Source organism: Macrotis lagotis, chromosome 5 (genome assembly GCF_037893015.1).
Source record: "Macrotis lagotis isolate mMagLag1 chromosome 5, bilby.v1.9.chrom.fasta, whole genome shotgun sequence".
In the NCBI taxonomy this organism is placed as follows: domain Eukaryota; kingdom Metazoa; phylum Chordata; class Mammalia; order Peramelemorphia; family Peramelidae; genus Macrotis; species Macrotis lagotis.
In genome coordinates this window covers 4,312,264-4,326,677 of record NC_133662.1, presented here as the reverse complement: position 1 = coordinate 4,326,677, position 14,414 = coordinate 4,312,264, and the positions used below count along the sequence as shown (strand labels likewise).

Sequence of the window (14,414 nt, the reverse complement as noted above, 5' to 3'; positions counted from 1 at the left end):
CTGTCTAAACAGGAGGAATCTTCAATGATCCCAATAAAAATGAACACTGAACATGGGGGATACTTCTACTGGAAAGTGTATAGGACAATTCAGTTACACAGTCACATAGCAAGGGGGAGTCAGTGGCAGAAATATCAGAGAGGAAAGAAGAACAATTTGGATTAGTATATATATTGAGTTTAAACACATTCAAGTGGACATGGACTATAAGTAGTGCAAAATATGAGATTAGAGCTCGAGTTATGGGACCACAAAATTTAGAACTGGAAGATTCTAGTTCAACAGGTGATAAACTCAAGGGTGCAGAGGTAGCATATAAGAGTCAGGATTCAAACCCAGTTCCCATTTTTCCAAAATCTACTAAACTCAATAAATCTCTATTAAATAGTTACACTAAGTTGGGCCCTAGGCTAGGAATCAGGAATACAAAGACATTTTTAAAAAAATCAATCCTTGCTCTTAAGGAGTATACATTCTCCTTCAGAAATGATGTGTACATATAGACAGATAAGGCATGAATGAGGCAAGGGTGAGTTCAAAGTACTAGAAGAAAATCTGAGGAAGTGAAGTTTCAGTACATAGTATGGCGGTAGAGGCCTTCCAGAAGAAGACAGAACAAAAAACTTCCCTCAATCTCCAATAAATAAGGGAATACTTAAAATTCTAGAACAGATAAAAGAACAATGAGTTAAGAATTAAATCTTGAGAACTCCAGTTAAAAAGTAGAAGAAAAAGGAACTGAAGAATGTACAATCAAGGTTTATACTACTCTACAGCTTTATGGTTTTTATATAATTTTTAGCTATATCTTGCTTTATATATGAGTATAAAGTTTTCCCAATAGAATCTAAGCTCTGAAAAAGAAATTTTATTTCCTACTGCTTTAACTTCACAGTGTAACTAGCATAGTTATACTTAGTAAATATCTGCTAAATTCAGAAAAATCACTTAACTAAAAAGTAAAAATGTTGTTAGCTACCATTTATTTGTTCAATTTTGGAGTATAAACTGAATATGTTCAACTTGCAGGTGGAATCTCTCATATGTACCGTATTTCCTATTACAAGTGTTCTCTATTAACTTGTTTTAAATATTCTGATAACTGTGTTTCAAAACTGTTTGTTTCTTTTGTAATAATTTTTATTTCAGGTTTCAGATGCCAAAGGAATCCCTGACACAAGGTTAAGAAACTCTGTTCTGTGAGCCTTCATGCATTTCCATCTGTGTACCTAGAAGTTCTTATAAAGGGCTTTTTGCTCTCCTTCATTCATGAACTTTCCTCTCAGGAGTTGCAAAACTACAAGTCATTTGACATTGCAATGGTTCACCTTTCCTAGGCTCCTGACTAGATCATCATTATTATCACCAGAAAAGTTAGAAGCAGGCAGAGAGCTATATTAGAATGTATGTTTGGGCTAATGACTAATTGGGATTTCTGTATCATTTTAAGGTTTATAATATATTCTCTGAGGTAGTTTTGGCCTGATTAAATTCTCAATTTACTGAGAGGTGATAAGATTACAGAAGACACAAAAGTAGATTGATTCCCCCAAGGTCACCCTCACAGGAAGTAGCATAGTATCCTCTTTTCTTCTGAACCACAAGGGAGGCATATTTTATAATGATCAAAAACCACCTTTCTATATAATACCAAAAACATTACATAAATGGAAATACTTTAAAAGACTGTAAAACTAGAGTTAATGCATCAGATAGAACACTGGACCTGAAGTCAGGAGGACTTGCATTCAATCTGGCTTCAGACACTAAATAATTGCCTAGCTGTGTGACCTTGGACAAGTCACTTAAGCCTAGCAAAAAACAAACCAAAAAAAACTAGAACACTATAGAACAGAATAGAGGTAAGGTATTTATTCATATTACTTTAAGAAATTGGAGGGGAAGGAAATAACATCTCTTCTTAAAAAAAGAGACAGTAAATGTTTTCAATGGATCAGTCCTTTTTTTCTTTTATATATACCTCTTCACACACTTCTCGAACAGCAGCCATGCCTGGTTCCTCTTCAGGCTCCATGCCTCCTCCAGGAACAATCCATTTGTCTGGATGACGACTACTGCTCACCAGTAGCACCTAATAATAAAAAATATGTATAACTATGTATAGATCAATAATAAAATGCTTATTTTGAAAAGTTTAAAGTTAAAGAAAACAAAAACAACCCCCAAATGATCCAAATTAAACAGACTTACCATGGTAGTTTATCCCTAACTTAGCATACTATCTCTTTACCATACACCCTGTTCAATCCATCCTCTACCTTTGCAGTTATCAAAGTGTGATTTCTAAGGCAGATGAAACCATTCATCTGTTCAACAATGGTTTCGTATTGGTTTTTGAATTAAATACAGTCTTCTAAGACAGCCATTTAAAAGCTTTCTTTTTTTTTTAAATGATCAAAGCATTTGAGAGTTTTGCCAAGCAGTTTAATAAATGTTGAATATACAAATATAACAGCAAAGACACTTCTTTCCCTCAAAGAGCTTACATTTTAATGGGGGAGGCAATAGATACAGCAGAGTGGGTTACTGTGGGTGTATCAATTGATTCTTTCCCTACCAGTAGGGTAATTCCCTCCCTAATTAAATTATATTACCATTCAGGTTTGAGTTCCCAGTTCCCAATATCCAAGGAAGGAATACAATAAACTCTGGATTTTTAAAATGTATTCTCTTCAGACACTTTGAGAATGCTGAGTATAAAGCTCAGTCAATAATGCCAGCATCCCAAGCCCTTTCTTGCAACCTCCTAGACCTAGCAAAATCCTAGGACAGTCAAGTGAACACATCAATAAAGGGAAGGGAGGTTAGGTGGCGGAATAAAATGCGACTTTAATCTAAAGATTGACCTAGTGCCTGTGTTCCGGGAGCCCTGAATTAGTCCTATAGTAAAGGGTCAGCCCTTCTGATAGAGATACAAAGAGATCAAGCAATTTTAGGAGGATTTCTTCCCTAGACCTGATTTCTGAATGGAACTTAATGGAAAAGAACAGGAAAGTGGGATTGTCACATGGAAAATTCTGGGATAAGGGGACAAGGATAAATAAGCCTGGAAAGGTGACGCTGCCTTCATAGTCCTGTACTTGGAAGGATCAGCTAAATGGATGCCATACTGGGCCAACTCATGCAGCTCCAAATGGTTGAGGCTTCCCAGGGACAGATGACAGTGATATCTGTTTCCAAGTCCTCCATTCCAGAAATGTCATCACCAAAACCTTGTATGCCTTTCTTGGGGGGCTTGCTCTTGAACTGATGGGTTTGCCGCTGCTTGAATTTGGGTGGTCCTTTCCTAGGGGTAACTGGTCCTCCAACCACTCTGGTGGCTGATCTGATCTCAGGCTTGGGTGGTTCCAGGTTCATGATGGGGCTTTCAGTCCTTCAAATGCTACACTGAGCAAGAATTCAGGGGGCCATGGGAGAGAAATGGTAAAAAAAATTACCAAACTTTCTTCAACACTTCTTGCTACCCTCCTCTTTGCCCTTAAAAGCTCTTTCTAAACTGTCTTTCCAACCTTAGTATCATTTCCCTTCATATACTTTCCAACCTATCCAAATTTGCCTTCTTGTGCTGTTCCTCAAATGTGACATCACATCTTATGGGTTTTTGTTCAGTCTATTCTTTATACCTGAATTCTTTCCTCATCTTAATCCCTAATTTCTTTCAAAGTTTAGTTCAAACATCACCTCCCACATGAGGTCATTCTAAATAGTCTGAGCAGGTTAGTTTTTGGTCTTCTCCCAAAATACCTGATATAAGTTGTGTATATACTTATATGTGTACATGTAAAGAAATATAAACTCCTTGAGAGCAGAATGTATTCCCCCCAGTCCATTATATTTCCATTTCTATGCACGGCACGCAATAGGCATTTAATAAATATCTGTCTGACTCAAACGTTTTTAAGACCCTAGATTTTTTTTTCTTTAGCTGGTATCTCATGATTTATCTCTGAAAAAAGAAACATATTAAATTAAAACATAAATATATTAAAGGGGCTTAAATAGTCAGTATTCACTAGTTTTACCTTGTTCTAAGTCACAGTCCAAGGGTTAGAAATGTTTTTTTGGGTTTTTTTTTGCAAGGCAATGGGGTTAAGTGGCTTGCCCAAGACAACACAGCTAACACAGCTAGGTAATTATTAAGTGTCTGAGGCACGATTTGAACACAGGTACTCCTGACTCCAGGGGTGGTGCTCTATCTACTGCACCACCTAGCCGCCCCCATGCATTACAAATGGTTTTAAAAAACAGAAATCCTCCAAATATAAATAAATTGATTTAGAACTCCACAAAAAGGAGGGGAGGGCAAGGGGCTCATGGAGAGAAGATAAATTGATAAGTATAAGTAAAAGAGGTGGTAGTTTTGGGAAAAGATATCAGATACTTATCAGACCATGGGCAAATCACTTAACATCTCAGGAGATCCTCATGGTAAATAGGATACTTATATAACTATATAAATGTTAGATATCAAAATTTGGTCTCCAAGAAAGGATATAATAAGACAATTCTCCCAGTTCCTTTGTAGACATTAGGGCCAAGGGGTGTCAAACATCGCATAATTCATCAGATTTTTTTTTTGTTGCTGAAATTTTTTCCTCTTCTTTTTCTTCCCCCCCCTTTAAAAAAATTTTTTTTTGTTACTATTGTTCTATTAGAAACCAGGAGGGATGGAAATTCAGGGAAGCCTAGAGGGATTTGTATGAACTGATGCTGAGTGAGATGAGCAGAACCAGAAACCACTGTACACCCTAAAATGGGGGTGGTGTTCAAAAACTTGATGGACTTGCTCATTCCATCAGTGCAACAACCAGGGGCAATTTTGGGCTGTCTGCGATGGAGAATACCAACTGTATCCAGATAAAGATCCCTGGAGTTTGAAGAAAGCTCAAGGACTATTCCCTTTAATTTAGAAAAAAAAGCCAGATATATTCTTGTTTGATCTTGTTATCTCTTATACTTTTTGTTTCTTCCTTAAGGATGTGATTTCTCTCTCATCACACTCAATTTGGATCAATGTACAACATGGAAACAAAATAAAGACTGACAGATTGCTTTCTGTGGGGGTGGGGTGGGGGGAGGGAAGTAAGAGTGGGAGAAAAATTGTAAAACTCAAACAAAATCTTTAATTAAAAAATATATATATATGTAATTTCTTTGTTAGAATTGGAAATTGAGCGAATGTCCATCAATTGGGGAATGGCTGAACAAACTGTGGTAAATGTAAACACTGTTCTATTAGAAACCAGGAGGGATGGGAATTCAGAGAAGCCTGGAAGGATCTGCATGAACTGATGCTAAGTGAGATGAGCAGAACCAGGGGACAGCTAGGTGGTGTAGTGGATAAAGCACTGGCCTTAGAAATCAGGAGTACCTGGGTTCAAATCCGGTCTCAGACACTTACTAATCACCTAGTTGTGTGGCCTTGGGCAAGCCACTTAACGCCATTTGCCTTGCAAAACCCTAAAAAAAAAAATCATCTCTTCCTATAAATGACAAAGCAATTGACAGTGTGTTATTAGTGAAGGAAATTTTTACAAAACTCTACATTAACAAAATCACAAATGTGAACAAAATATGTGAACCCCCACACAAAATCTATAATGAGAATTTAAGAAAAATAAAAAAATAAATGAAATAATAATTTGTAAACAACAGTAAATAAGGCTCACTAGTAATTTCTCTAAGAATTCTGTTTAATTGATCTACAGAGACATATTTCAAAGGCAAAGAAAAAAGTCACAGATCAATGTGTTATCTAATGCTTAAATCATCACTAAGGTGAAAGATAAACTAAAAATGCCATCAAAATAAATTCTTCTGCTTTGTATTAAGGTATAATGAAACACTATTACTTAAAGTAATAAGTGGCTTCTAGAAGAAACTACATTACGTTTGGTTTTTTTTTTTTTGCAAGGCAATGGGGTTAAGTGGTTTGCCCAAGGCCACACAGCTAGGTGATTATTAAGTGTCTGAGATCGGATTTGAACCCAGGTACTTCTGATGCCAGGGCCAATGCTTTATCCACTGTGCCACTTATCCACCCCACAACTATGATTGTTTATGGCAAATAGTTTTCCTTTTCAATTTTCCTTGATAATCCAGTTAAAAGATAACATAAAATTGCTGCCCTTTTTAGCTAGAAGCTTCAATGACACAGTATTTCAAAATAATAAATGAGATTCTATAAATTCTTATTCTGAAGTTTCAAATTATCATGTAAACTTTGTCTTATCATCTATTTCATTCCCTCCAGGAGAAATGTTCATGAGGGAAAGAAATATTTTTGTTCTGTCTCTGGTTCTCAGTGACTAGCACAATACCATGTCTTCATAAATAGGCATAATAGGCTTACTGGATTAAACTTGAGAACTCCAAAACAGGACAAAAGTATTTTTTGGGTTTTAAGTGAAATTCTACTAACATTAACTAATGAACAGTTTCTTATGGTCTATAAATAAAGTTCATACAACAACTTCTTTTCTTTTTTTCTGGGCAAGACAAGGGGTTAAGTGACTCGCCCAAGGTCACACAGCTAATTCTTAAGTGTCTGAGGCAGAATTTGAAAGAGTTTGGGATCATACAGTTTAGTAGATTGCTAGAAGTACCAGATGAAATAAGGTAATACTGAGTATTTTTGCTGTACAGAAGAACAGAGTAATGGAAAATGAGTTAATGTACCAAGACAGGGGCTTGATGGCAGCCAGTGTTTTAAAGATTTGATCAGAATTTCAAATGGCACCCTGCTAAAAAACTGAATACAAAACTCAGTATTCCCTCTCATCTTGCAAACAGAAGCCAGAAAATGGAACAGAAGGGAGACAGAGTGGTTTCGTAGTTATAAAATGTTGGAGTCCTAAGTACAAATCCCACGTTTTAACACTTAATAGATGTGTAATTTTGAGCAAGTAACTTAGCATTTCATGACTCTCAATTTCTTCTCCTATAAATACATTAGTGTCACTTCTATAGCTTTAAGTCAATGGTCCTAAAACTATCTTGCTGGAATGCTGGAAAGCTGGCTATTTTGCACATAAACGTGATGGAACATTACTGAGCTATAAAAATGAAGAATACTTTCATAAAATGATTTAGAGTGAAACAGTCAAGAAAATGATGTACATAAGGATTACAATAATGTAAACAGAAACAACTTTCATAAAATAATGAAGCAAAGATTGATGAATTACAAAAAAAAACATGGCCCCAAAGAAGAGATATGTAAAGATATTTCTCCCACCCTTTTGCATAAGTGAGAAGTCTATAAAGTATGGAACATTTCACATATTTTCAGACTTTAGATGTACTGATTTTTTTTCCTCTAAAAAAAACAATTTTGTTAAATAAGATGGCTGTCTGGCAGAAAAGAGAAAAGAATGGGGGAGAAATTTTATTTAGATGTTTTAAAAGCGAAGGGGAAAAGTAGTCTTTTCAACTCAATCCTTAATTCAAATTCTTATTTTGTAATAGTACTGTTATCATTAATAACCTCACCCTTGAAACCTGTTAAAGGCATGACAAAATTGAGACAATGATCATATTCTCTAAACTGGGTAAAAGATTTATAATCTAGAGCAGAACCAGAAAAACATTACACACCCTAACAGCAACATGGGAGCGATGATCAACACTGATGGACTTGCTTATTCCCATCAGTGTTAACAAACAGGCTCAACTTTGGGCTATCTGCAAAGGAAAATACTATCTGTATCCAGAGAAAGAATTGTGGAATTTGAACAAAGACCAAAGATTATTACCTTTAATCAAAGAAAAAAAATTATATGATGATGATGATGTAATTTTGCTATCTCTCATACTTTATTTTTCATCCTTAAGGACATTGAACTTAGAGCAATGTATACCATGGAAACAATGTAAAGACTAACAGACTGCCTTCTTTGGGGAGGTGGGGGGGAGGGAAGCAAGATTAGGGGAAAAATTGTAAAACTCAAAATAAAATCTTTCTGTTAAAAAAATTATAATATAAAAAGTAGGCTTTCCAATACAATTGTTAATTCAAGCTCTTGTTTTGTAGTGTTACTTGCACTGTTAATTTTTCCTCACCCCTGTAGTTATTAAATATTACAGAGAGAACCCTTCTTGCTGTCAGGTTCAGAACATACTTGAGTGGAAAAAAGGAGTGAAACTTTGAACTTAACATTTTATCTTCAATGGTTTCAGGGCTTCAAAATGGGTATAAAAGAACTTAATTATCAGTCTAAAATTCTAAAATTTTCAATTTTGATAAGCATTACTAATCCAATATGCAGTAATAATTATCAATCAAGCCAAATTCCTTATAAAGAAATGCATAAGAAATGTTTCATTCGGGGAAGCTTCTAATAATGAATTTAAATTTCTCTTTGCTTAACAACGACAAGCCTTAAATAAAAAAAAAAGTTACTGTGAAAAAAAAGAGCCATTTTAATTCAATTTTTAGTATCTGAACTTTTCATTCTTGTTATAAATATGAAAATGGGGTCACTCAAAAGATTGGTTTAGCAATCCATAAAAGAAACTGAATTCATGGATTAAGATTGAAGGACCATGACATTGTATATTTTAGATGGACAAAGTTCTGGGTCCATAAATGAACAGGACTAGAAAAAAGCTGTATTTTATTTGGGAAACCAAAGTGCATGTTCAATGATCACAACTTGTTTGATGCAACAGCCTACCTTTTCAAAACTAATATTCTCTTGATGTTATGTGATCATGAATCATGGAACACCACAATCTCAAGAAAATCAGAACTGAAGGTGACCCAAAGTGAATGAAGAAACTGGTATAATTATATAATATTAATAATGATAACTTGTGAACAAAACAAAAGGTAAAGGAGAGGGGGACAACAAGGGAAGAGATAAGAGGGATGGGAGGAAAAGAAGAATCACAAAGTGAAATGGAGATAACCGATTAAAAATAGCCCAATGGCTTCATTAAATAAAAACCCCAGAAGGACTGAAATTTTAAAATACCCTCAAGGACCAAATAAGCATCAACTATTTTTTTTAAAAATATATAGGTCAAATAAAAACAGATATAGGATGAAAATGCTTATTTCATAATAAAATTATAATAAATTACTACTTTGTATCAATTGATACTTCTTGCCTCTCTAATGTTAAGAGATCTGGAGGAAATTCTATAGTATGTTAGATGGATATTATATGAAAGATTAAAGAAAGATATTGTCAAAAATAACAAGGATGGAAAATCATAGATAGGCCAAGGAATAAAAGCAGCAGTAAATACATAATTCATCAAAACATTAAAAAAAAAGTAGTAGGCAAGGAAATTTTATACAGATGAACATTAAATAAATATTTAAATATGTTAAATTCCACACTAAAATTTATTTATATAATTTTAAAAAAGATTAATGTGAATGTCCCTAAGCATGAATTAATGTGGTTTACTCATCAACTTCTACACTATCCTACAATTACAACTCAATCCTAATAAACCCAAAATACTGAAAAAATCAAGTGCCTTCTAAAGCCATCAAAGATGAAATGGTACTTAATACAACTTTAATTTATAGTGACTTTATATAATAAAATGACTTTATTTTAACTATTTAAAAACCAGTGATGCCTATATGGTACTAGGTTGCCTTATTTCTCATCTATTCTGAAATAATAGAAACTGACCACAGGGTAGTCTATTTTAGTCTTGAGGCAGCATAATCATACTAATGTTCAACATATTATGAGTCAGAAGAGGCAGAGATATGCAAATGAAGAGGGTCACTGTCCAAGTAAGCCAAAGGATATTTAGTTATTCCACAGTCAGAATAACAATTATGTGAATGAGATGGGCAAAAGGGACTTAAAGTAACCAAGGGATAACATAGACTTCACCTCTCAATCCAGCTTCCTCTAGCTTTTATAAACAACAGTTGGTGGTAAAACTGTGTTTTAACAAAATACGTTATGGGAAAAAAGGTGAAAAAAACAGAAGCTTGTATTTTGAGTGGACCAGTGAGCAGTTATATGACATTAGGAAGCCTTGGCACTAAAAAGAGAAGGACCAAAATAGAATTATTAAGCATAACTAGTTGAGACTCTGAAGAACAATATATTTTTAGTAACTTGTACATTTATATCTGCCACATACTTAAAAAATAAAATCCTAATTAACTGTACTATACTGATAAGAAAAGGAAACTGGGAAAATTATGTACAATATTGATTATAAAATATCAGGAAGGTTCTCTGTACTTTAGAATCATAAATCAAAATATTTACTGACTGTCCATCAAGATGTTTAACACTATATTACTCTTAGGCTTTATAATTTTTAATGAATAAGCAAATCCCAGATTTCCTAAAAGCAGTTTATATAATTCTAGTGACAAGACAGTTAAAAACCAAATATGAAACATTTTAGTAAAGTTCAAAACATTATCACTGAAGAAAGAAGAGCATACCTCCTGGCTGCTTTTAGAAAATTTTAAAGACTCGACCAAAAGCATAATGGGTACTATAAATCATCTGATTATTAATAGATAATTTCACTTATGAATTTGATAATATTCCCTTTCACTGATTAATCTGTTTTCCTGAGAAATTGATAGCACTCTATTTAGTTATAAGCAATTTTTCAGAAAGCTATCTGAAACTGAAACATTTGACTACCATTCCTGCTCTAGATAATATTTAAGGGACAACATAATTCAGCAATGTAGCGTGCTTTACCTCAGCCTTTGAAACCAGTCTGTCAAGTCACAGCATAGATTGAGTTTTAGGGAGAAGCAAAGAAAGATTGCAAGATAGGAAAACTGATCAAATGTCTGTTATTTTCTTTTTCATGCATTCAGTGTAAGTTTATCTAAAGAGCTATTCCCCAAGTATAGAATGTACTCTTTATTCAAATATTAATGCTAAAGATATTAAAATTATTTTTGAATTATCTTCCATCTTGTTGACTTAGTCTTATTAATGCAGAGATGATCAAGAAACAATGACATCAGGGCAGAGCCAAGATGGCGACAAGAGAGGAGGATCCTCTCTTAGGTGCTCCTCATAAAACTTATAAACTAAGGACTCTAACTAAATTTTTGAGAGACAGAACACACAGAGGGACCCAGTGAGGCAGTTCTCCTACTCAAGGTAACCTGGAAAAGAGCACAAAGTCTCTGCCAGAGGGGTGGCCCAAAAGAGCAAAAGAACTTCAGCCTCCAGGAGGCAGCCCCAGGGCGCTGGGAGCCACGGCTCACAGCAGTGGGGGAGTTTCCTGAGCTGCACCCCGGGGAGCACCAGGCACAATTTGGGGGAACAGCGGGGGGACCTCTGCCAGAGCGAGCACATGAAGCCCAGAACCCACGGCACACAGTAAGCAATGTGGCCATGGCAGTCCAGATCCAGGAAACAGAAGCAGGCGAAGCTGGTACACAGGAGCCCCCAGAGCATGAGCCCATTGATCCTAGGGAGGGGAGTGAAGAGAGAGAGACTGCAGGACTCTGTCATTGGAATGCTGGGGTTCTGACCACATTCAGATCCTGATCACAGTCTAGGCCCCCCCCCACCTCAGCCCAGTGGCAGAGGGGGGAGCTTATGGTCATTCACAGACCAGGAGGGAAGACACTGAGATCCTTGTAGGAGTGTCCCAAAAGCTCAGGAAGCACCCCAAAAACAGGCTTAGGCTGGGAAAATGAGCAAGCAGATAAACAAGAGGAACCACTGAGAAATGTTTTGCACATGAGCCCAAGAAAGATCAAAACACACAGTCCGAAGATGAGGAAGCACAAGCTCCTACATCTAAAGACTCCAAGAAAAACAGAAATTGGGCTCAGGCTATGACAGAGCTCAAAAAAGACTTTGAAAATCAAATGAGGGAGTTAGAAGAAAAACTGGGAAAAGAAATGAGAGAGATGCAGGAAAAACATGAAAATGAAGTCAGCAGCTTAGTCAAGGAAATCCAAAGAAATGCTGAAGAAAACAGCATGCTAAAAACCAGCTTAGGTCAAATGGATAAAACAGTTCAAAAAGTTATTGAGGAAAAGAATGCTTTTAAAAAGCAAAATTGGCCAGATGGAAAAAGAGATAAGAAAGCTCTCTGAGGAGAACAAATCCTTCAGACAAAGAACAGAATTCAGGGAGATTGATGAATTTAACAGAAATCAGTAATCAATACTTCAAAAAAAAAGTAAAAATTAGAAGAAAATGTGAAATATCTCATTGAAGAAACAACTGATATGGAAAACAGACTAAGGAAAGATAATTTAAAAATTATTGGAATACCTGAAAGTCATGATCAGGAAAAGAGCCTTGACATCATTTTCAAAGAATTACTACAGGAAAATTGCCCAGATAGTCTAGAAGCAGAGGGCAAAATAGAAATGGAAAGAATCCACCGATCCCCCAGAGAAGGAGATCCCAAAAAACCAACCCGCAGGAATATTATAGCCAAGTTCCAGAACTCCCAAGTCAAAGAGAAAATACTACAAGCAGCCAGAAAGGACACAGTTCAAATATCATGGAGCTGCAGTCAGGATCACACAGGACTTAGCAGCAACTACATTAAAAGATCATAGGGCTTGGAATATAATAATCCGGAAGGCAAACAGCTTAGAATGCAGCCAAGAATCAACTACCCAGAAAAAACTGAACATCCTCTTTCAGGGAAAAAGATGGACTTTCAATGAACCAGGGGAATTTCAAATGTTCCTTTTGGAATGGCCAGAGCTGAACAGAAGGTTTGATCTTCAGATACAAGACTCAGGTGAAGCACAGAGATTGGAGGAGAAGGGGAAAATAGGAGGGACTTAATGATGATGAACTGCATGTATTGCTGCATAGAAAAATGACACTGATAACACTCATATGAACCTTCTCAGTTAATAGAGCAGGTAGAGAGAACTTTTATAGTTGAAGCACAGGAGAAAGCTGAATTCAAAGATAAAATATGGTGTAAAAATGGAGTCAATAGAAAAAAAGGGAAATGGAATGGGAGAAAGAAAAAGGAGAGGGGGAATAGGCCAAGATATTTCATATAATAAGATTTTTCTTTATTACAATGAGCTATTGCAATGATATGGAAGGGGAGAGGCAAGGGGGAATGAGGGAACCTTTGCTCTCATCAGAGGTGGCTAGGAGAAGAAACAGCATACTCAATGGGGTATAGACATCTGGAGTAAGAAGGGGGGGGGAACAGGAGGAAGTGGTGGGGATGTGAATGAAGGAGGAGAGAATGGACCATGGGGGAAGAGTGGTCAAATATAACACATTTTCTTTTTTACTTCTTGCAAGGGGCTGGGATTGGATGGCTTGTCCGGGACCATAGGGCCAGGTGGATGCTGGGCCTAAGGGGTGGTATGGGGGCTTGGGGCCTCTTGGCCCCAGGGCCAGGGATCTGTCTGCTGCACCACTCAGCTACCCTACAGCAGAGTCAGTGAAACGAGAGAGAAAATATAGTACATGGTAGTGGAGAAATATGAAAGGAGGGAGTTGCAATCAGCAATGGTAACAGTAGAAAAATATAGAAGTAACTTTTGTGATGGACTTATAATAAAGAATGAGATCCACCCATGCCAGAGTTGTTGGTGTTGGAACAAAGACTCAAGCACATTTTTTGTTATTATTATTTGGGGGAGGGTGCAGGGCAAGTGGGGCTGGGTGGCCTGCCTGGGGCCGCCACCCAGCCACCCCTACTATTATTACTATTTGATTTTAATTTGGGTCTTTTTTTTCTTTCTTTGGTTTTTTCAGGGCAGTGGGGTTGGGGTGGCTTGCATGTCACAAAGCTGGGTGATCGTTGGGTTTACGGGGCCGGATGTGGGCTTGGGTACTCATGACTCCAGGGCTGGTGCTCCGTCCACTGCGTCACCTGGCCATACCTACAATTCTTACTATTTTTTAAATTTAAATTTTTTTTATTAATTTTTATTAAAGATATTATGAGTTTTACAATTTCCCCCCCATCTTACTTCCCTCCCTCACCCCCACCCCCCGGAAAGCAATCTGTCAGTCTTTACTTTGTTTCCATGTTGTACCTTGATCCAAATGGGGTGTGATGAGAGAGAAATCATATCCTTAGAGAAGAGACAAGAATTCTAAGAGGTAAAATGATCAGACAATAAGATATGTTTTTTTTCCCTAAATTAAAGGGAATAGTCCTTGCACTTTGTTCCAACTCCACAGCTCCTTATCTGGATACAGATGGCACTCTCCTTTGCAGACAGCCCAATATTGTTCCTGATTGTTGCACTGAAGGGATGAGAAAGTCCTTCAAGGTTGAACATCAATCCCCTGTTGCTGTTAGGGTGTACAGTGTTTTTCTGGTTCTGCTCATCTCAATCAGCATCAGTTCATGCAAATCCCTCCAGGCTTCCCTGAAATCCCATCCCTCCTGGTTTCTAATAGAACAATAGTGTTCCATGACATACATATACC

General features: G+C 36.5%; 1 protein-coding gene and 1 pseudogene across 1 annotated transcript in view; both read right to left on the bottom strand.

Moving 5' to 3' along the window:
* The window catches only part of NUDT3 (nudix hydrolase 3), a 96,529-nt gene that overhangs the window by 55,048 nt on the left and 27,067 nt on the right, over positions 1–14,414 (bottom strand). The window contains exon 2 of the mRNA XM_074236517.1: positions 1,982–2,092. Coding sequence (XP_074092618.1) covers positions 1,982–2,092 — 111 coding nt within the window. The remainder of the gene's footprint in view (positions 1–1,981; positions 2,093–14,414) is intronic.
* On the bottom strand, positions 2,099–13,951 carry LOC141523373 (retinal rod rhodopsin-sensitive cGMP 3',5'-cyclic phosphodiesterase subunit gamma pseudogene; annotated as a pseudogene).